The sequence below is a fragment of the Myodes glareolus genome, chromosome 13 (genome assembly GCF_982192425.1).
Source record: "Myodes glareolus chromosome 13, mMyoGla1.1, whole genome shotgun sequence".
Classification (NCBI taxonomy): domain Eukaryota; kingdom Metazoa; phylum Chordata; class Mammalia; order Rodentia; family Cricetidae; genus Myodes; species Myodes glareolus.
The window spans coordinates 4,549,899-4,573,122 of record NC_142038.1 but is presented as its reverse complement, the minus strand read 5'-3'; the positions used below and the strand labels follow the sequence as shown (position 1 = coordinate 4,573,122).

The 23,224-nt window shown below is 47.8% G+C and overlaps 1 protein-coding gene across 2 annotated transcripts; it reads right to left on the bottom strand.

Moving 5' to 3' along the window:
- Positions 1-1,359: 1,359 nt before the first annotated feature.
- Cndp2 (carnosine dipeptidase 2) lies at positions 1,360-19,434 on the bottom strand. Of its 2 annotated transcripts, none has more exons than XM_048419281.3 (12): positions 19,370-19,434; positions 16,078-16,167; positions 15,225-15,368; positions 11,582-11,744; positions 10,160-10,248; positions 7,683-7,883; positions 6,051-6,135; positions 4,981-5,141; positions 3,869-4,033; positions 3,543-3,684; positions 3,170-3,317; positions 1,360-2,017 (listed from the first exon to the last, which is right to left on the bottom strand). In XM_048419281.3, the coding sequence occupies exons 2-12, from the start codon at positions 16,135-16,137 to the stop codon at positions 1,948-1,950; spliced, it is 1,428 nt and encodes a 475-aa protein (XP_048275238.3). In that variant the 5' UTR covers positions 16,138-16,167; positions 19,370-19,434; the 3' UTR covers positions 1,360-1,947. The 2 variants fall into 2 exon arrangements, with proteins under 2 accessions (XP_048275238.3, XP_087752018.1); XM_087895892.1 differs by lacking the exon at positions 19,370-19,434 and adding an exon at positions 18,235-18,253.
- Between the last annotated feature and the right edge of the window lie 3,790 nt (positions 19,435-23,224).

Sequence of the window (23,224 nt, the reverse complement as noted above, 5' to 3'; positions counted from 1 at the left end):
GGTTGTGATTGGTGGGAATTGAATTTAAGATCTCTGGAAGAACAGCCAATGCTCTTAACTTCAGAGCAATTTCCATTGTTTCTTGGCCAAGATTAAGTTCTCCCCTTTTCTAAATTACACTAAGTTGTTCATTCCCCAGGGGCCAGCTTCCTGCTGTGGGGACAATGGAGACCAGCTGTAAATATTCACATTCCTACAGGACCATTTCCTCAGGAAAAACTTGCTGAGAGCTAACCATTTCACCAGCCCTGAATAAAGCTTTTATCTGCTCTCTAGACTCAAGGGTTCAAGTGCACAGACCCTGAATGACAGTTCAGCAGTTTGAGAAGCACAGGGGTGTAAAATGATTGATATCAGATTGCTTTCTTAGGGGCACACATATTGGGGACAGTTAAGGGGGGTGGTTAAGGAGCTAAGCAGGGAGCAGATATCAGGCTCCTGGAGATATCTTGGCTGTGACTCCAGGGTAGGTGGGTAAGGGGAATGCAGGGGCCTAGACCTTAGAGATGATGTCATGATTTCTATTCTATTCTATTCCATGGGGGTATGAAAGGCTCCAGATTTTATCGGATTGTTCTGTAGTTTCAGAATGTCTGGTATTTCCTCACAGAGTCAGAAGTCCCGAGAGCTGCTGTGCTCTTAGGCAGAAAGGATCTGGGTCCCTGACCAGCATCACTGCAGGATGCTCACCTGGTCTGCTGGGCTTCTCCACTGTAGTCACTGGGTTTTCTCTGGGAACCAAGGAGCTTAGGGAGATACTTTCAGACTATGCAAACACCCAGGTTGAAGCTTTTTAGTACACCTATGGTGAGCTCACTGCAGCCATTGTGGTGATTCGGCAGGGCTCCCCTTTTCTTTGCAAGAATCCTGGCCTTGCTCACCACTTAGCTTCAATTAGTAGAGATGGGTGGGTAGTCGTTTATTCTGTAGGCCATAACTCTGAAGTCATTTTTCTGTTTGCTTGCGATTTGGAGACAGGGTTTTACACTATAGCACAGGCTAGTGTTGAACTCATGGCAATTCATCTGCCTCAGTTTCCTGATGCTCTACTATTGTACCATCCTAGCTCTAGCTACTCCTTGGCGGCTGTGTGCTCCCAGGGTGGTTGCTGCATCCCTTCCATTGTCTTCCACTACAAGGTGGTCCTGACTCATCTTGCACCTTTGTTGACCCAACCTTGGTACTGCCACTTTAAGGAATTCGACGTGGAGCCAGAAGGGTGGACATAAGTCTTGTGTTATCACGAGGTGACAGGTGCCCAGACACGACCTAACAACACACGCAAGTGCGTTCCACAGATCAAGGACCTGCATGAACACCTGCCGTGCATATTTCCTGAGAAAGTGAGACCACGGTAACTCCTCCAGCAGCTCCTTGTCACCTTTATTAGCAGGGTAGCTGGCTCTGGACTGATGCTTCCACTAGGGCCATTTAGACAGATTCAGAGGGACTTCAACAGCAGGGGACAGCAGCGGTGGTCAGCTAGGGTCTTAAGAAGGCTACAGAGCACAATGAGGATCACCATGGCACTGTCCGAGCACAAGCTCCTGAATGTTCTGAGTCTCACCAGAGACAGAAAGCAGAGAACAATCCATCCTCTTCATTCAAGTCCATGACGGGCAGTACCTCTCACAGACTTGGGGCTTTTAGACTCTGGCTACTTTCTGGAGGGGAAGTCACCCTGACCACCTCTGAGAACTCCTTCCTCCAAACTGGGCCAGTCAGTTGTCTCCAAAAAGCCTCAGGACTGAACTTTTTCAACTGTCTGACACAGCTGACTCTACTCTGGGGACAACTGGAGGCATGGTCTTCATTCCTACAAGTCTGCCTGTGACCTGAGAGACAGGGAAAAGAAACTTCCGCTTTCCAAAGAAAGCTGGAAGGAAGAGAGGGCAAAGGGCAGATTGTTTCTAGACAGGTAGGGCTCTCTGCAGAAAGCGAGACTTCTCAGTTCTTCAGCTGAGACACCTCATACAGATAAGCTGCCAGCATCTTGGTCCCTTCTATGTAGTTGTGCCTAATAGAGAAACAAAACAAAAGAAAGCAGGCAGTTATCAGCTGCTGCCCGAGGGTGGCGGTTACACCTGTGGCTTTGTCTCTAGGGAACGACCCTACTCCAGCTTGAAGCCTGGTTTGACTTTAAAATTCAGCCTGGCGGTTGGTCCTTAAGTACAAGTTCAGTGTGACACCCTCTTCGGCCATTCCTCACTATGACAACTAGCTTGTTATTAATCCCTTGCTGTGGAATAGCAGCTAGTTACATTCTTTTATGTTGTGGAATATTTGTTTAATGATGCAAAGATGTGTTGCGTTCTTTTACGTCACATTTGTTTAACTTTGTAAAGGTATGCTACTTTGCTTGTCTAAAACACCCGATTGGTCCCATAAAGAGCTGAATGACCAACAGCAAGGCAGGAGAGAGAAAAAGGCAGGTCTGGCAAGCAGGGAGAATAAATAAGTAAAAGAAGAGGGAAGAGCGAGAAAGAGAAGCAGCAGAGGATGCTGGGGCCACACAATCAGTCACAATCAGTCACGGAGTAAGCAGGAAAGAAAGGAAGATAGAATAGAGAAAGGTAAAAGCCCAGAGGAAAAGGTAGATGGGATAATTTAAGAAAAGTTGGCTAGAAATAAGCCAAGTTAAGGCTGAGAACTCATAAGTAAGAATAAGTCTCCATGAATTATTTGGGAGCGGGATGGTAGGCTCCCAACGTGGGGGGAGCCTGCTAATTACAGGCCTGCCGTGGTCTCGGACTGTCTCACCGAGGCCCTGGGAGTGAAAGGCTGTTGTTTCTGAAGATCAGCTCTTTGACCCATAGCCCACTAAGCAGTTTTCTGTGCTGTGACTCACACCAGCTCTCTGCTTCCTGTCTTCCCACACCGCCTGCTGCCTGCCTGCCCAGGTCCCTCCTCCCTGCTGCTCAAAGACTCTGCATGCCGCAGGCTGGAGGAAGCACGGAATATCTGTCTGTGAGAGGCAGTTTTCTGGGCGCCACAGAAGAGCACGGCGAGCCGAGAAGGCCAGGTGGACCCTGTCTGCAAACACTGCGGAGGCCTGGTGCCTGCCTCTCGTCAGGTCTTCCATCAGACCCCGGGGAACAGAAGCAGCAATTGCAGACCCACCACCCGCTGGGGGTGCAACCCCACCTCAGGCCTCAGGTCCCTGCCTCACCTGTTGAGCTTCTCATTCTGGGAGTGGGCCCCATCGTCTGCTGACCCCACAGGTAACAGCATGACATTTTTGCCTGTGGCCTCCTGAAAGGTCAGGGTTACAGGAATACTGCCTCCTTCCCTGGTCATGTCAGGTTCAACGCCAAACACTGGGGAAAGCAAAATAAAGAAAAATGGTGAACGCTGGGCCCTGGGTGCCAGAGAGCCATCACTTGACAACATTTAGGGTCTATTCTTAGAGACTGAGGCCCCCATCTCACCCCACACTTCAGGGTTGCTCACGGCATGACTGACATGCCATGTGTACAACACGCTACACCAGAGTCCTCAGACACGCTCAAGGCCCCAGCATCCGCCTGTAGAGGGCAACTGACCTGTTTTCAGGGCTCTTCTCCCAGCCTGGTAATGGGGATGGTTGAAGTCAGACACCCAGGGCTTCCCACCATGGCCCATGTACACCTTGAACTTGTTGGGGCTCTGCAGTTCAGCAAACTTTTTGGACAAGTAGCTTGAAACCTAAACCATAAGCAGAGGAGACACAGGTAATTTTGTATTTGGCATTTGACTCACAGAGAAGAATTTGCAGAGCATCTCGATGTCATGACAGCAGGAAGATCTTACCGTTCTAGCATCACAGCAGCCCTCGGTTGCCATGCGGACCCCACAACTTTTACCCCGCTCGCGTCCTGCATCCCCGTACCTGCTCGCTGACGGCCTCAGGCACCATGTCTGGCACGAGCCTGATGGAGAACTTGCCGACCACCTTTCTGGGGATCACAGTCTTGGCCCCTGAACCCGAGAAGGCCCCTTCGATTCCGTGGAGGGACAGGGACGGGTACCGCCATCTGTGCATCAGGATGTCTTTCTGCAGAAGCACAAGAGGGCACAGCTGCTCACCAAGGAGATGGGACGTCTACACTGGAGGTGTGGATGAGGACACGGGGACCCCCACCCAGGAGTACTAGAATCACCACCTCAGACTCCAGAGTAGGGCTGTGCAGCTGTAATGGCCTCAAGAGGTGATGGCCAAATGACATTGGCATGACATGCTGTGAGCCTCAGTCCCCAACAGACTAAGATGTCTCTGGTCCTCTCTCTGCTCTTGTCAAACTGAGTAGCAACTCCCTAGGACTCTAGTCAGGCCTGCCACCACTTTTTAGCCATGCCCTTCAGCCTTGTGCCCAGCCTGACTGATGGCACAGCCATTTTCATTCCTTTGACTCTGAGGAAGGTGAAACTCAGGAGCCAGCCTGGTCTGTTCCTCTCCTGCCCTGTCCCTGGGACCTAGAGGAGGCTGGTGCAGGATTCTGTTAATCTTGGCTACACCGAGATGATGAACTGATATCCATACCCCTAAGACAAGAACTATATTAAGATTAAAAATTTTCCTCCTACCAATTAAGTAATGGCAATAGTTTCTACCTCCATGCTTGACTTAATCTCTGGGCCTTGTGGGAACAAGGTAGTCCACAAACCCATACAAAGCAAACAGATTTGTGGCAGACATGCCTCTGCGCATGTCTCCCATGGACATGGGTCATGGTCGATCACCTGGAGATTAACCTGGTCAAAGGCTGATCCTGACATCGGGAAACCCTAACAGCTCTCAGCTTGACCACACCCTGCTTTTGGTGACGATGACTCTCAGCACACGCTCCCTCTGAAGAAGAACCTCTGACACTGGATGTCCTTGAGGCCTGGTGGATGCGACTGTCATGGTGGCTTGTGTGTGTGTGCGTGCGTGCGTGTGTGTGTGTGGGGAAGCCTTGCAGTGGTGAAGATGGGTCCTCGGGATGGCATAGGGAGTGGTACCTTGCAGCTGTGCAGGAGGGTCACAGCCCCTACGTCCTTGGCAAACTCGTTCATATCGAAGTCAATGTGGTCATAGAGCTTGCACTCCTCGTCCGTTACAGGCGCCACGGCTTCGTTGATGCCGGGGATGAGGATTTTCCCCTTCTTGTCTACCAGGCAGCCTGGGGGGAGTGGCAGAAGGTGGGATGTTTAGCCGGGCAGCGCATAAGCAGTGTTCTGAGCTGTCCTGATTCCAAAAGCTCAGGCACCAGAGCAAATGGCCATGTGGCGGCAGCAGGAGGCCAGAAGCACTGGGTGCATCATGCTGGTAAGTCAGGTAAGTAGCCCCCCGAAAGTGAGTAGAACCACTCCTCACCCCTGGTTTTCATAGAGACTGAGGAGCAGGTAGAGGGTACATGAGCCTCCCATTGCACACCAGGACACAAACCTAAAAACCCACACTAGCCAGCATTTCTGGATAATGCATATTCCACCACGAGGTCCTCTACAGCTGGCAAGGGACCCTCCTAGTGAAACAGGGCAGTCTCTAACTACAGATGCAATGCCACTTCACCTGCAGTAGCCCTTGTTCTGGGATGCAGGATGAGAGGAGGTTACAAAACCACACAGAGGCAATAGCTCCACTTAGCTTTATGCTAGTAGGATGCTGGAGGAAGCTGTGGTTCTTGTTCTCCAGAAGCTGCCCAAATAGGTGAACCTAATTATGTCCAGCTGCCTTCTGAGAGATAGAAAAACCATGCCCACAAGAATGACAGCATCCAGAGATTCTAAGGGACAGATTGAGCAGGACCAAGCCAATCTACTGGATGGAGAACAGCTCTGTAGCTGGTGATGAGGTATGGGATAGGTGCAGGCAGGACAGGAAGGGGCAGAGGCAGAGATGAAACACAGGTCCCTTTAAATAAAACAATTCCCAGAGGAAGGGAACTTAATTAGAAACATGGCTGGGTAGGTTCATGAAGGATGCTGAAACATCCTAGGCACATGCATAGATAGCTTAGAAAAAGTGCCCTGCTCACTTCCCTTAAGTGACCCAGTGCTGACTCAGAGAGCTCCAGCCCTAAGCTCACCCATCAGTGAAATGAGATCCGTCATGGCCTCGTGCACTGAGCCACCATACACCCCAGAATGGAGGTCTTTGTCACTGCATTCCACCTGGACAGAAACAAAAGGTCACTTTATTTGATGGCTTAGTGGGAGCTTATTCTAATTACGTGACATTGCACTGACAAAGAACAGTTGTAAGACTGACAGTTTTCAAGTCCAAATCTGCTCCCTTAAGAAGCAAAGCAAGACATTTTCCAATTAGAAAACAAGACACCGGACAGACTCCTGGATGTGCACACCACATGTATACAGGGAATGCTGGCTGTAGGTGTACTGAGAATGTTGACTGCACAGGAAATGTTGGCTGCAGGTGCACAGTGAATGCTGGCTGCAGGTGCACAGTGAAGCTGGCTGCAGGTGCACAGTGAATGCTGGCTGCAGGTGCACAGGGAATACTGGCTGCAGGTGCACAGGGAATGCTGGCTGCAGGTGCACAGGGAATACTGGCTGCAGGTGCACAGGGAATGCTGGCTGCAGGTGCACTGGGAATGCTGGCTGCGGGTGCCCAGGGAATGCTGGCTGCAGGTGCACAGGGAATACTGGCTGCGGGTGCACAGGGAATGCTGGCTGCGGGTGCACTGGGAAAGCTGGCTGCGGGTGTACCGGGAATGGCGACCACAGGTAGAAGCATGGTGCAGAACAGCCTCTCTAACACTGATAACCCCTTTAAAAGGAAGGACAGAACTTTGTTTTTTTTGCAGAGACCCTGCATATGTTTCCTCAGAGGACAATACCAAGCATGAAGCATGAACCCACCAACATGAAACCGAGGGTCTGGATCAGACCCACTTTAGTACTGATTAGTCTTACAACCAGGCAAGTCAGGTAACCACTGGGTACTTAGACTTCCATCTCTTAAGGGAATGGGAAGTTCCCTCACAGTTCAGAATTAATTGTGACATGCACATAGAGTCTCAGTACAGCTATGGCCATGGATTCTGCCCTATGAGGCAATAAAGACCTTCAGCAGGACCCACATTGTCATGCCAGTGGAAGAAGATCTCCACCAGTATGTGGCAGTCTGCCCACACTCCCTGCTCATCTGGTGGAGTCTCCATTCTCTCAAGAAAACTCAGACGTGGAATTAGAATTTACCTGCTAAAGTGTGACTATTTTAATTTTTTGGTTTGTTTTTGTTTTTTGAGACAGGGTTTCTCTGTGTAACAGCCCTAGCTGTCCTGGAACTCACTCTGTACACCAGGCTGGCCTTGAACTCACAGAGATCCACCTGCCTCTCAATTGCTGGGATTAAAGGCGTGTGCCACCACTGCCTGGCTGAATGTTTTAACTTTTAAAGGAAGGGTTCTTGAGTGCTTATTTGTCCAAGTCATCTTAGAAGGACTGGCATTGCTGTCATCTCATCTACTCTAATACGATATCACAGATAATACTGTCTTAATTTGAAATTGCCATGAGATTGGACTTCTGACCTCAGAACTGCATGCCTGGGGAGTTAGGATGGATTATGGAACCTCAGAGCTCTTCTTTCATGTATGATTAACTTCTTGGTATTTGCCTGTGTCAGGGTACGGGAGAACAAAGAGGCTTGAGGGTTAGAGAGAAACAAGGCGATGTTTGTGGGACTCAGCTCTTACCTCAATGAAGAAGTAACAGATGCCTCTGAGGCCGTATGTGATGCACGGCTTATTCTTTCCCAGCCAGTAGTTGTCGGAAATGCAGACGTAGTCCACGTCTTTGAAGAACTTGTCTTTCTGGGCAAAAATTAACTCATCTAGGCCTTCAGAGCCAGACTCCTCCATGCCTTCCAGGCAGAACCGCAGGTTGACAGGAATCTCCTGGGACAGGGACATCACAAGACAGTCAGTTTCCTTACTTTTCTTGCAGAAGCCACACACAAGAGACTGTTCTGAAATTTAGCTTCAGATATGAGATCTTCTCTCACTGGTCTGTGGGAGTCCATAGTCAGAAGGAAAAGCCCTGTACCATGCTTAGGTGTGCCCTGCCCAGAGATCCCTGTCATCACAGGGTGAGCCAATGAGTATGGGGGAAGCCATGGGAGAGGGAGAAGGGTAATGCATATTGCCCTGAAGAGCAATGATTGCTCTTACAGAGGACCAGGGTTCCATTCCCAGAACAAACATGGCTGCTCACAACTGTCTGTAACTCAACTTCAGACCTCTACATGTATGCATATCCCTGGGCAAATGGACCCACACACAAGTAATGCTTGCAAGTGCTCTCTCTCTCTCTCTCTCTCTCTCTCTCACACACACACACACACACACACACACACACACACACACACACACACACACAAAGAGGAATCAGGAGAGAATTCTTTTGGAATAATCATTGTTGCTATGGCTAAGTGTAAGTGAGACCTTTTCTGCACTGGGAAGGCTATCTATACTGCCAGCATCGCTTTGAACACAGAAGTCAAGAGGTCCTGAGGTGCTTAACTAGAATCTCAGCACAGCTTTGGAATCTGGGTCAAGTTCTCTGGGTAATATTCTAAGAGCTCTTCTGGCTCCATAGGATGAAGCAGGGAGCCAGCCTATCCACAGATGAACAAGGAGGCTGCATACGAGCAGGCAGCTGGCTTGCGGCCACACACAGGACAGAGCCGTAGGGTCCAAAGCCTGGAAGCCCCAGCTCCCACCTGCTCGCATCTTTTGTGCCAAGTGAAATTTTTCCTGGAACCTTGATATATTCAACAGCTCTAAGTGAAGGGGCTTAGGGCTCTGTCCTGTGTACCCTCCCCTGCAGGTCCTCCCAACACTTGAGGAGCCCTGCAGTTGCTGAGTCTTCCCGGTTTCTGTGCCCAGCTTTTAGCCGTTGGACAGGCCAAGTGTGTGTGTTGGATACCTGTTTTCTCTCATGCAGATGCTCCCAGACAAAGAGCATGGGAGTCTCTTTTCTGATCTAATTTTCCACATTTTGACAAAACTACTTATTCTTATTTTATCACGCTTGTGAAATAAAATTCATATGCAAAAACTGTCCAAACAGCACGACCACAGTCAGGGTAAAGTAATGAGAAAACCTGGGTAGGGAGCAACACTGGAAGCTGTCAATAATTAGGTTTCTAGAACTGCCCTCCCCCACCCTATTTTCTATAGTTTATCAATTTTGAACTTTGAGACAAAAAAAAACCCACTCAAAATAATCTAAAATTTATTTTTTAGGAGCATATAAACCACATAGAGAACAGAATCTGTGCACCATCACAAAGTCTGTTACATTCTGGCTAGGGACCATACTCATGGGTAAGGTCAAAGGTTGAAAATTCATGTTAGTCAAGGTTGTGGTACAGGCCCATAATCCCAGCACTTGAAGGCTGAGGAAGGAGGATTGTCATAAGTTCAAGGCCAGCCGGATCTATATAATATGACCTTGTATCAAACAAATTCATCTAAACGTCACATCTGGGAGCCGGAGGTGGTGGTGTACATCTATAATCTCAGCCCTAGAGAGACAGAGTTACAGGCTTTGTGAGTTACAGGCCAGCCAGGGCTACACAGTGAGACCCTATCTCAAAATCAACCAACAACAACAATAAAATAAATACCAACAAGCTGGATAGTGGTGGTGCACACTTTCGATCCCAGCACTCGGGAAGCAGAAGCAGATGGATCTCTGTGAGTTCGAAGTCAGTCTGGTCTACAAAGCTAGTTCTAGGATAGCCAGGGCTACACAGAGAAATCCTGTCTTTAAAAAAACAAAAAACAAAAAAAACCCTAAAAATAAGAATAGAACAATAACAAAAATACCAACAAAACAAAACAAACAACAAAAAGCCCCCAAACAGTTACAAAAAAATAAACTAAAATTCAGTTCCTACTGGCGATGTAGATATAGCTCAGTGGTACAGGAATTTCCCAGTGTACATGAGAACTGGTTTGATCCCAGCACAGAGGGAAAGGAGAGAAACAAGGATGTTCTAAGTGTTGGCAAGAATCCTGCTGCGTGGTGATAACTTGACCTTTGAGCATCCTTAGGACAATGAACTCTTTAATGATCTCTAGAGTAGAAACAGCTGCTATCTTCTATCTAAGTCACCCTTGCTGACCGCAGACCTGATGAGTAGACAGAATGTGACGTGGGGGTGTACCTGGCCAGTCTTCTGATAGGCTTCCAGGGCATTGATCCAGCCGGCCACTGGCCCCTTATCGTCCGTGGAGCCTCTCCCATACAGCTTGCCTGGAGCAACAGTCAGCAGATCCAGTTAGAGATAACAAATCAAAAAGACCTCTCCTCAAGCGAACCTCTGATAATGCCTAGGCACGAACTCACACAGCTGTTCTGAGCAGCGAGGGCCTTTTACATTTTAAAACCCCAGGTCTCCATCCAACCCTATGTTAAATTCAGAGACAATGTCTTGCAAGCCAAGAGGCAGTCATGTGGGTGTCTGTGTTACTTTTCCCTTTCACAGCAATGGCTAGGACCAGGGTTCACAGAGATTCATCACCCGTCTCCAGGAAACCCCTATAGGTGGTTAGCCCTTTAAGACTATGTGCCCTACACAGCTAACACAACCATGCAGAGCCTGGTTGCTTTGGAAGTCCATGGCCATGGTCACAAAGTCCTAACTACATACTATCCTCTCGTCACGATTTGGAACCCTAATCTGAATTTACTTGGGGGTGTTAGGTTCAAAGAAGTGTGGTCGGGTTGTCAGGATCAGCACTGGGGTGTCCTCAGCAAGGGCGGGACAGAGGCTGGGAAGGGACTAGAGATGGCCCAAGGCAGGGACAGGACAGTCCTGTTTCTGGTATAGGTGGTGGCAGAGGATATGTGAGAGACGGTCCGAGGAAGGAAGAAGGGGTTCCCAGTCCAGACAGCTCGAAGTCACGTGGCCATGAACGACCTACCACACAGATGTATGGGTCTGAAACTCAGGAGAAACCCAAGTGCCCATGGAGTTCTAACAGCAATGGGTACTTCCCAGTTAGGTGGTGAGGAGGACCCGAATATCGGGTGGGTTTCATAAGGATGTGTTAAATAAAAATAACTTTCCCATTTCATAGGCATGAAGCCGTCCACAGGAGTCAGGACAGGTCTAATGGCAGACTCCACACCCACTCAGGAGGCCTGGAATTGGGCCCTGAGGGGCTCTACAGACCAGAACAGTGACAACAGAATGGAAGCCGAGCATGCCACAAGGGAGTGAGAAGGAGAGGCTGGCCTTTGTGGACTCTGTGGCCCCAAATCACAAAGAATGTTCTGGAAAGGTGTTAGGATTGAAGGAAGCTTGGCAGGCTCCCACCAAGGACTTGTCATGAGAAAAGAAAAGAACCCAGTCTCTAGATTCTGGGTTTTTTTTTTGTATTTTTTCTTTTTACTTTTTATTATTAAAAAATTTCCTCTTCCTCCCTACCTCCCATTTCCCTCCCCTTCCCCCCTCTAGATTGTTTTTAAAAAATGTATCAGAAAGAGAAAACCCCAGGAGAATATTAGTGATTTCCCAAATGCAGCATCTGCAGAACTGTTTCCAATGCTGAGCACTTGGGTGGCATGCACTGGGCGCCCTTACCTTCCCGTTCCACCAGGGTGAAGGGCTCACTATCCCAGCCATCCTCCAGGGCCGCAGGCTGCACGTCCAGGTGCCCGTAAATGCACACTGTTTTCTTCTGGGGATCACTGCCCAGCTTACCCAGCAGAATGGGAGGAAGGGGTATCTCTGAGCCATCCGGGAGCTGAGGGGGAGGAGCAGTGGAAGATGGCCTGTTCAATCTAGCTGTTCTCAACCTTCAACCTCTGCTGCAGAGTTTTAACATCCTATCATTTAGCAGTTCTTAGTTAACAAGGACTCCATGCTTCCGAAATCCAATGATTTCCCGAAACCCAGGGAGCACAAACTGAACCACACCGACTAGTTTGATAAAGGCTGCCAGGAAACCCGTCAGTACACATAACCAAACAGTCTGGGATAAACTGCACTCATTTCTGAAATAACGGCTAAAACAGCTACCATAGCAACTGAGCGCTATGTGTTTGGAATCCTGTATGTAGACAGCTAAGATGAACAGAATGGACCATCAGCCAGGGATTTCAGGGAACTCAGGGCTGGGGAGTTGGCTCAGCAGGTCAGAGTGCTTTCTGCTCTTCCAGAGAACCCGAGTTCAGGTCCCAGCACCCACACCGGGAATCACAACCACCTGAGATTCAACAGCAGGGCAATCTGGTGATCTCCTCCAGCCTTTCTGGGTAGCAGCAGACACGTTGCTTACACATATACTTGTGAGCACACACCATACACATACCATACACGCACACTTAAAAAACCTTGAAAATAGAGAATTCACATAATGTTTGCCAAGTGAAATGGTGGCAGTTGCTGCTCCCCTGGGCTTTCCCCCAAGGCCTTGCCAGCTATCCAGGACACCACATGCAGAATTCTAGACAAATCAGTCTTACGTCTTTCCTACCTCTACATCAGGTCAGTGGTGACTCTGTGGCCCAAGCACAATGTCCTCACGCCCTGCAGCCCATGCACCTCCTCTACTAACTAGCTCCTGTATTTGGCCAGGAAAAGCTGGTGATCATAGCAAAGCACACAGCAGTTGACAGAGGAGGACATGTGCACACGCGTGTGCCTGTCTGCTAGTAGGAGGAAGAGGGGAGGACACGATCACACGCGTGTGCATCTGTCTGCTGGTAGGAGGAAGGGGGAGGACACGATCACACGCGTGTGCTTCTGTCTGCTGGTAGGAGGAAGGGGCTGTTTCAGCAAGAACATCACGCATGTGCTGATGTACTAGAAACCACTACCGAGAGCCATTATGAAAATGTCTCCGAAAAACCATAATGCACAAACTAATGGGTAGAGCAGTCAGAGTCAGACTGCCCTGAAGCCATACCACCCACACAGCTGCCCAATGCAAGATTATCTTGTCTGATAACGAAGCTAGACTAACAACTTATGATTAAGAGATAACAGAAGCAGCCACTAAAACTGACAAGGTGAGGACAGTGAAGGGAGGGCTGGGAAAATTCTCCTCCCTCAGATTTGAGCCTGTGAGCACCCTAGAACTCTAGAAGTCAGCGGGTGGCTGGAACTCTTTTTTCTGAGACACACCTCATTGATTAGGCCTAGCTGGTTTCCTTCCTGCCAGGAGTTCTGGGATTAGAGGCATGCACCAGCACACCCAGCAGGTGATGGGGATTCTTATAAGAATACTGGCTTATTTTCTCAGTAAACTTCGCTGATAAAATATCCAAGTACCTCTTGATCCTGACAGCCCCAAGTGTGTGCTATGAAGGCTGGGTCTGCACATCAGATTTCCTGAGGTTGGCTTGTAGGCCAGGGAAGAGAGCCAAGCCTTAAACTTTGGGTACATAGGGTCCACAGCCTTTTCCATTCGCTGGCTCTTAGCTGGCCTGATCTCGGAGCTCTCTCAAGGCCTTGGTGAAAATGGGTGTTACCTAATGTGAAATAGTGTAACAGCCATTGTATTCTTTTATGGAGGGCCTTTAAAGATAACCATGTCAGTGGTAACAGAATAGATTTATTTATTGTAATTTTGTCTATTTATTTTTCGAGACAAGGTTTCTTTTGTGTAGTCCTGGCTATCCTAAAGGTGTGCGGCTCCCCTCACCCCCATCCCTGCCCCTGGCTGATTTATTTATTGTCCAGAAACCCTGTAAAGAAACTCTTAAAAGTGATTCATCCCACCTAGTTATATTTTGTCTTTTGTTTAATACGATGAGAAGAGTGGGCGAGGCAGCAAGCAGGTAAGGCAAAGAAATGAGTGAGTGCGTGGTTACACCCGCAACCCTAGTGGTTACACCCGCAACATTGAAGGCCAGACTGGAACAGAGTGAGACCTTGTCTAAGAAATAAATAAACAATTACAAATTCAAAGAGACTAAACAAAAAAGTTAAAGGAAACAATATGAAGAAACTGCGGGGGGGGCATTTGTTCGGAAGCTGCTGTTATTGTATATTAACTATTAATAATTGTCATCCAAAGAAAATCTCGAGAAGTATTGGACCGAGAGTCTGGAAGCCTAGATTTGAATTCTGGTTTTGCCACAAAGGCACTTGGCTCCCAATGACCACACCACCTCTTGGATTAAATATGCACAGAAAATTGAATGGCTAATTCCAGAACTGCTCATTGCAACCACACACCAAATTTATCAGACAAAAGATCCAACAACGACAGAATGAACCTAAAAATTCAGGTGAAAATAGCAGAAAAATGTATCATGATGTCAGATAAAGAAGCTGGATGTGGTGGCCCATATCTTAAATCCCTGCATGTGGGGGACAGAGGCAGAAGGATCTTTGTCAGTTCTGGCCAGTGTGGTCAACTTGGTGGATTTTAGCTTGCCAGGGCAATATAGTTAGTCTCAACCCAAAACCAAAACCAAAACCAAAACTAAAACCAGTAACAAAATTAGAAGCAGAACAAACTGTTCTTAAGGTGCCCTCTCTACCCCCAGATCCCTGATAAGAAGTGCTGGGGTGGGAAGTGAGGGGTCTGGGGCTTTGTTATTTATTTATTTTATGTTTTTGCTTTCAAGTATATTTTCCCTTTTATTGAAACTAGATTTTTTTTCTTATACAATATATCCCTCTCTCTCTGCTCCTCCCAGTTCCCTGTCATTTGGACCCATTCCCTTTCTGTTTCTTATTAGAAACAGAACTTCTAAGAGGAAACAAGCTTCTAAGAGAAAACAACAAAATATGACAAAATAAAACATAATAAGATAAAACAAAACCCATCACATCAAAGTTGGACAAGGCAAGGCAAATGAAGCAAAGTGCTCGAGAGAAAGCACATGAATTGGAGACTCACTCGTTCACACACTCTGAAAGCTATCATATATATACGGAGGACCTGGAAGAGGAAGCTTTGTTATTTATAAAGTGATTTGGATAATGTGTAACTTCTAACTGAAAGTTTTGATTTCTGGGTGGGAAAGGAATTTCAGCTCTTCTTAAGAGTGACAGTCATTCTCACCTACCCTTGAGTCACTGGTCCACAGTTCTCCTTCCTGGAATCAAACATGCTGAATAATCATGAAACTTTTACCTTGCCCTCAGTGAGGATGTACGCAAGAGGCACTACAAGCTTACTTTGAATTAGAGCTGACCATCTGCAGTCAAAGGTCACAGAAGACCTGGCTGCTTCTTCCCAGCCCCCAGAGAGAATTCGGTGTGCTCATACCTTCTGCTTTCCAATATCCACCAGCTCTACGGAGCCCCCCAGCATCTGGATATCCGCAGCGGCCACCTCCATCATCCTTCTGATCTCCCCTCTCTTCTCCGGCCAGGCGGACACGCTCTGGATGGCCACCCATTCTGCAAGTTTCTGTTTGTAGAGGGCAAGTGGAAAGGGCTCTGGAATGCTGTTCTCTAAGCAGGGATAGGCTCATCAACAGGACTCTACTACAGCTACACCACTTTATGCGCAGAGCAGACCGCGCTTACATGGTCTACATTTAAAAATCAACAAAACTGTAGCGTTCCTACCCCCCAAAACTAAGCAGAAAGGAAAGATGTCAGAATGTGCATTTTTAACCACAAGTCAACAAAATTGCAACAGAGAGAAAACATACTGCAAAGCCAAGTCATGATCCAAGTTAGTTCCCTTATCTCCTTGACAGCAGCCAAGATGTAATTCTTAGAGGGAGAAGTCAAAATGTTTCGTCTAAAATGATTCTTCCAAAAGTAAACCAAAGTCATAATTCTTACAGATAAAAACCAAGCAATACTTTAAATATAGCATCATATAAGCACTCAGAACAAGCTGGATTCAAGCAGTCTTCTTCTCCTTTTTTAAATCTATAACTATCACAAGAAACCATAAATGAGCTTTGAGAAAAATAAAGAATGAGCATTATTTGTAGAGACAGGGATAATTAACTGCCAGATGACGAAAGTGTGACTTTCACCATCATGAAAAGAAACATGAACTTTTAATGCTTGATCAAAATGGCATAATTCATATGAGTTTCTTGAAAATCTCTCTGGCTTGACAAGATTGCAGCAGCTCTCACGAAAAAGGGGCAGACCCTCACCTTGACATAGCGGTCCTGGTTGTCGTCAATGTGCTGGAAGATGGCTTTGAGGGCTGACATCTTTCAGGCAGACTTCAGACCTTGGAGACTCTGAGCAGAGAGAGCAAGGAGTCAGACCGGCTCGCAGCTGGGACTGAAGAGCAGTGGCCTGAGGAGAAGTGCTCCTCCACCCTCCTGTCAGCATTGGTTGCGACACTTATCACAGGACTCTCCAGGAAGTGACTGGGAACCAGTCAGGGGCTTAGACTGATCTTCATTTCCTTTCCTGGCTCCAAAGGAAAAGCTTCAGAAAAGCTTGAGAGCCCAGTGGCAGACAATCTGAAGAAAACTCTAGTGGGTGCATTCCAATCACAGGGATTTACTGTGCATTATTATTTTTTTGAGACAAGGTCACACTACAGCTGTCCGGGAACTTTCTGTGCAGACCAGACCAGCCTCCTCCAGAAATCCACCTGCCTCCTAAGTGCCAGGACTAAAGGTGTGTGCCGCCATGGCAGACCAGACCAGCCTCCTCCAGAAATCCACCTGCCTACTAAGTGCTAGGACTAAAGGTGTGTGCCGCCATGCCCAGCTGGCATTTACTTTTTAAAACGTCATACTTTTATTTATTTATTTATTGAGATGGGACCTCTTGTGGCCTGAACTAGCCTCAAGCATCTGATCCTCTTGCATGTTGGAATTACATGTCCAACCAAACCCCACCAAGTCTGATTTATGTGTTGCTGGGATCCAAGTCAGCTCCCTGCTTGTCTGGTAAGCAGTCCACCCACCAAGTGAGCTACAGTCCAAGTTTCAGACTCTTAAAGCACAAGGTGAACTATTAACCTTCTATTGCTAGAGGAAATAATCATTTCAAAGATCTCAATAAAAATGTCACAGGCTGGGCGCGGTGGCAGATGCCTTTAATTCCAGGACAGGGGAGGTAGAGGCAGGTGGATCTCCGAAAGTATGAGGCCAGCCTGGTTGTGAATTCCAGGCCAGCCAGGGCTACAGAGTGCAACCCTGTCTCAAAAAAAACGCAAGCAAATAAACCCTCACATTCTGCCTCTTCAACTGCAAACTTACACCCAGTCTTCAGATACAAGGCAAGATGAATTCAGCTGAGGACAACTGACAACCTTAGCCACGGGCTGCACTCAACCTCCTTAGGGGCCAAAGGTGAGAAACTTCCCACCTCATGTGAGGATGGCTGTGGAGAGCAGCTGTGCACCTTTTTATTTTTAAAGAAAGCTAGAAGGGATATTCAGAGTTTCCATCACAAGGAAATGGCCAATGTCTGAGGAGCTGTATGCCCCCGCTTGCACACCATATGGGGCACATGCGCACGTGTGGACACAGTTCAGGCTCCCCACAAATATACTCAATGTCTGCATTTTCTGGGCAGCTTCCCCCGCTTTAAAACAAAATAAGAACAGGATCTTATGCAACCTAGGTTGTCTTTGAACTTCTGAGCCTCCTGCTTCCAAGTCCACGGGCTAGAATAACAGGCACGCAACACCACACCCATATGAGGTACTGGGCATGGAACCCAGAGCTTCACGGAAGCTTGGCAAACACTCTACCAGCCCTCTGCACATGTTCCAACACTTACTTTTCATGCCTGAGACCCCAGAAAGTAATTTGTGGGACTGCTTTTAAAATGGAGAATCAATGTGAAGCAGAAATCTCACCCAGGCACTGAGATTTGCAACGGGTGTTTTCTCTCTTTAAGTAGCAAGACTCGGACTTGAGTAAGCATAGGTGAAACAGAGCTCAGTTGTGCTGAGAAAATTTGTCCTGCAGGGACACCAAGTGACCCTGGCATCACTGCTGCTACACGGTCACAAGCGGGTGCCACAGCAACGGTCACACGGCTATGCAGCACACGGAGCAATGTGAAATCTCAGGGCACTTCCAATGGTAAACGGGATTTGCTGCAAGGGCGGGACATTGAACTGCTAAAGTCCTCAGTGTCCTCACGATCTTCCCCTCCTTTGTAAAACTTAGCACAGTCGAGGAAACATTTCTAGACCCATGACCACCCCACACACCTCACCTGCAAGGGCCTCTGGGAGACTCTACAGATATTATTACCTAGGTGTTTATAAGTGTTAAGTTCCACCCATCTGTCACCAGCTTCGCGCAGGGAAGGTACCTGTTTACCCGATGAAGCCTTACCCTGCAGAACCATCTGCTACACTGGGTACTTTTCACTGGGGCTTCTGGTCCTTACATAAAAACCGAACACCATGGCCCAGCATCACATGCTCACAGTTAACAATTTTGTTGCTAATGCTGTTATGCAAAGATGTAACTATCTGTGGTACATCATTCACTAAGGGCGGTAACAGTAACATTGAGCAGAGTTCCCAGGGCAGATGAAAGCCAACCGTTTCTTTATACTGTCTGCTCAGACACAGCAAGTAAAGGCAGGTTCCCCTCTCCTTCCCACTAAGTTCTGGTGACTCCTGCTTCATCTCCTCCAACATCGAGGTCATCAATGGAAACCATTTAGTAAGGTAAAAAGCAGTGTTGAACAAGCAAACTTCCTGTCAAATATGACAACAGTTTCACGACCTGTTAAGTCGTAAGCTTTCCAGAAGCAGTACAATCAGGGTGCCATGACAGGGGCTTTGCCTTACTACGGACTCTATGGAGAACTCAGTGGCCGCAGATTCTCAAGGGTTAGTACAGCGGATCAAACATCTACTCTCCTCTACAAATGAGTAAACGGAAACTGGTGAATGAATGAGCAGCATGCTCGCACCAGCAAGTTGGCAAGAGGAGACCTCTCTCCTGTGGATCCATCCTAGGGACAAGGTCCAGCAGGACACTGCCCAGGGCCTTTGCACCCAAGGCGCTGTCTGGAGCCAGGCAGAGTCCTCAATGTGTAGGCGTGAGGACGGCCTAGCCTTTGCTCCCTGCGACCCTTCAGCCCCAAGTCGCCACGCAGGCTAGCCTGGGCGCACAGTCCATCGGCCCCGCAGGGAGAATTGGGGGTGGCCCGGGGGAGCTGGTATTTATGGGGATCGGCCGATCAGAACCGGCTCTTGCGGCTGGGAGGCCTGGGTCCCGGGCTAAGTTCTTCCAGAACGCGGGCCCGCGCCGGGGCCTGGGGTGATCAGGCCTGGGCTGACTGTGCATTAGGGATCCAGGACCTCCCGGCCTCCGCCGCTCTCACGTGGATGCCCCGGGTCCCGCACTTGATCCCATAACAGGGTGACTCCCACACCGCCCTGTCCTGTGCCCAGCCCGACCCCGGCCCGCAGCGCCCTCCGGGGAAGGAGGGCCCACAGGGCGAGCGTCCGCTTACCGCGCCGGTTCCGCACCACGTGTCCCTGGCAGCCCCACTAGCCAATGCCCGGAGGGCTGAGGCTGGCCCTGCCCCGCCCCGCCGACGCGCCCCTCCCCAACAGCCAATGACCGGTCTCCTCGGGATAGCCCCGCCCCTCCGACGCCCCGCCCTCCTGCCTCTGAGCAATTGCGGAGCGCTGACTCAGCCGTGCCGGCCGTAACCACGCCCCTCTTCGGCTGGAGTGCCCTGCGGGTGTACCCGCTCCGGAACGTGCTCTCTAGAGGTCACCCCAGTGCTACTCTGAAACCCAGAATTGAGGGGTTCACCCTTAGTTTCCCGAGGATCCCGCGTCGCTCTCCGGAGGGAACGGACATTCTGTCGGCTGCACACCTTCCGCTTCGATCCGTTTGGTTACAAAGCATGGACAAGTGCTGAAATGACCAGTTTGTGGCATCGTGCCAGCCCCTTCCACATTTTTAAATAAATACTTAATTTTAATAATTAATTTTAATTAAGTATTTAATTGGAAAATTATGTATGCGTGTGTGTTGCCTGAATGTTGTGTGTCTGGTGCCCGAGGAGGCCAGAAGAGGGCATCAGGCTCCCCAGAACAGGAGTTAGGGAGGACTGTGAGTTGCCACGTGGGTCTTGGAAATCCAGGCTGGGTCTTCTGTAAGAGCAACAAGTGCTCACAACCTCTGAGTCATCCCTCCAGACCTTCCTACATTCAGAGTTGCAAGGGACATAGTCTCACATACTGCAAATATTCTAAAATAAAATGACCCTTTCCGCCTTAAAATTTGCGTGAGTTTTCTCTTGAACATTCTTTCAGAATTTTATCAAATGTAGTGTTCTATACTGATAGTCTTAACTGATGGCTCTGTCATACTTTATGTGTGTGTGTGTGTGTGTGTGTGTGTGTGTGTGTGGTGTGTGCGCGCTTAAATTTTTTATTTGATTAAAATATAATTACATCTTTCTCCCCTTCATTTCTTCCCACCATCCCCTCCATGTTCCCTGTACTCTCCAATTCATGACCTTTTTTTCTTTTATTATTATTGTTACATATAATAATAATTATTATTTTATTAAAAATTGAACTCAGTGCTTTAAAAACTCTACCAAACACAGTTCCACTGATATAATTTGCTGTTTATTTCTGGGTTTTGTCTGTGTTTTTTTTTTTCTTTGAGATAAGTGTCCTGTAGCCCACATTGGCCTTAGAAGTGCTATGCAGCGGATTTGTACTTCTGATCCTCCTGCCTCAGTTTCCCTAAGTGCTGGGTTTACTTTGTGTCTGCTACCACACCTGACCTAAAATATAACTTTTTGAAATTTGTGTTTACTGTGTTTTAAATTATGTGTCTGGATATGTGTAAACCCGAGGTGTTAGATACCCTGGAGTTTGGGTTACAGAAGATGTGAGCCACCTGACATGGGTGCTGGGAACTTGGGTCCTCTGGAAGAGCAGCAATGGTTGTAACTGCTGAGCCATCTTTCCAGTCTGTATCTATAAACTTAAGTTAGCATTTATTTTGGCTGCTTACTCTTTTCCTTTTGAACTGGGCATGGTGCTCATGCCTGGAACACCAGGATGTGAGAAGCAGAGGCGGAAGAACCTGCTGCACAGGGAGTTCGAAACCAGCCTGGGTTTCATGAGATCCTGTGTAAAAACAAAAACACCTGTTCTGGGTTAAATTATGATCATGATTATTAGTACATGAATGATTTTAAAATCCCCAATTCTTTCACATTTAGGCAAAAAAAAAACCCTTTTAGATATTAAAAGTAAAATCTTGGGCCAGACAGGGGTGATCCAGCACTTGGGAGGCAGAGGTGGGTGGATCTCCGTGAGTTTGAGGTCAGCCTGGTCTACAGAATGAGTTCCAGGACAGCCAGGGCTACACAGAAAAACCCTGTCTAAAAAAAAAAAAAAAAAAAAAAAAAAAAAAAAAAAAAAATTAAAAAAAAAAGAAGGAAAATCTTGGAATGCTTTAATCGTACCTGCTAATCTACTGAGGTTTTAAGAACTTTTGTATTGCTTTCTGCAAGTGTAATTATTGTTGATATGAGAAAGAATATGGTAAAGCGTGCAACCAAAAAGGCGTGATCGAAGGGTGGGGCTTGGGAGCTACCTGTGGGTGACTAAGGAAAACGTGTAACCTATGATCATCATGTGATTTCTTCTTGTGCAATGATTTTAATTTGTTTTTGGAAATTATGTAGCTTGTGGTTTTGAGGTAATCTTTTCTTACATAGAAATTTTTGTATTAGGAGGCATAAAAGGAATAAGAGAAAAATAAGAGAAGAAAAGATGTAGAAGGAAAAACATTGGAAAAGAAGTAAAGGGAAACAACAGGGAAGAGGAAGGAAGGAGGAGGAGGAGGAAGAGGAGGAGGAAGAGGAGGAGAAAGAGAAAGAAAAGCACACCAGGGTAGAATAGGAAGAACAAGCAGCAGAGAAAAAAATAAAATGAAGAATTAAGCTTTGGCCCTCCGATGAAGCGCCCATGTGTGTCTGCCTTTGTCCAGTAGTTCGCCTGCTTCACATCTCCTCCTCAGTTTCTCTGGTCTGCTGAGAGCTTGGCCCCTGAGCAGCACCAACAGGTTCCTGCTTTTCAGCACAGGCCCACATCAAACTCGAGATCCTCCAGTATCGTCTTTCTAGGTGCCAGGGTTACAGGCACCAACATGCCCAGCTGCAGCGAGGTGGACAGGGCTGAACCCACAGCTCATCCCTGTTAGGTACATTGATGCACACGTGGTGGGGTTACGAAAACAAGCAAGGAAACTGCTATAAACCAACGCTAGCAGGAGGCTTGGGGCCGGGTTGAAAATGAATATGCATTTATGAGACTTTATCATTGTTGAAAACATTTTTCCTATGAATCCGAATAAATGTTAAGAAAACCCAAAATTTATCCCTAGCGTTGGGTATTTTATGTGGAAGTACGTCTCCAGAAGGTAGACTTTCTAGATCCAATCCTTTGAAATATGCAAAACACGCTTTCGACCTTGGCTAAGGCACTAAGGCGTCGTCTTACAAAAAGATAGTGCTGGATTTGTGATTCTGCTTTTGCGACGTGCGAAGATTTGGGTTGATAAAAGCCTTACTTCTAACAAGCACACCTATCCCTAACAAGGGCTTTATCTGGGTAAATCCTCATTCCGACATGGAGCGTGCGCCCTCTGCTGTCCGCATGCTCTCAGGACCACCAGTCCCAGGGACCGTTCCTGCCGAATGTGAGCAACTGGACATTGAAGCCCTCAAACTCAAACCTGTTTGAGAGCCATGTTCAGAAAGGGTCCCTGACATCCAAACCGAGCTCTGCCCCAAACAGCAAGAAGAGCTAGTGGTCATGTCTTCGAGTATACAGCAGGGGGCGCTACAGGCCAGTTTCTTAAAGCGCGCACTGCAGGTTGAACAGCAACAGGAGTGTCAGGAGCTACAAGTGTTGCCTTTGCTGAACTTAGGGAGCAAAAGGGCAGTAAGAGAAAAAGCAAGGAGAGAGGTGTATATACAGGACACAAGAGACTGGGTGCTTTGGAAAGAGGAATCATGCGACTGCCTTCTAAGAACGCAGGGAATGAAAGCATCACAGAATTATTGATCCATTTGCGCAACATTAGTGCACACTTCCAATTGCTGCTATTTCAGTTCGCAGAACGATACCGTGCCATCTCCAGAACCCCACTGGTTTCTGATTAAGCAGTATAACTGGACATGAAGATGATAGGGTCACCCGCCTCTCTGGCAAACAGTTTTCTGGGAACAGAAACCAATTTGAAGAGAGCACACTCTTCAGAATCATGGACAGAGAACGCGCTGGTGACCAAAGAGAACTGCCAAGTAGGATGGCATTCAAGAGAAATC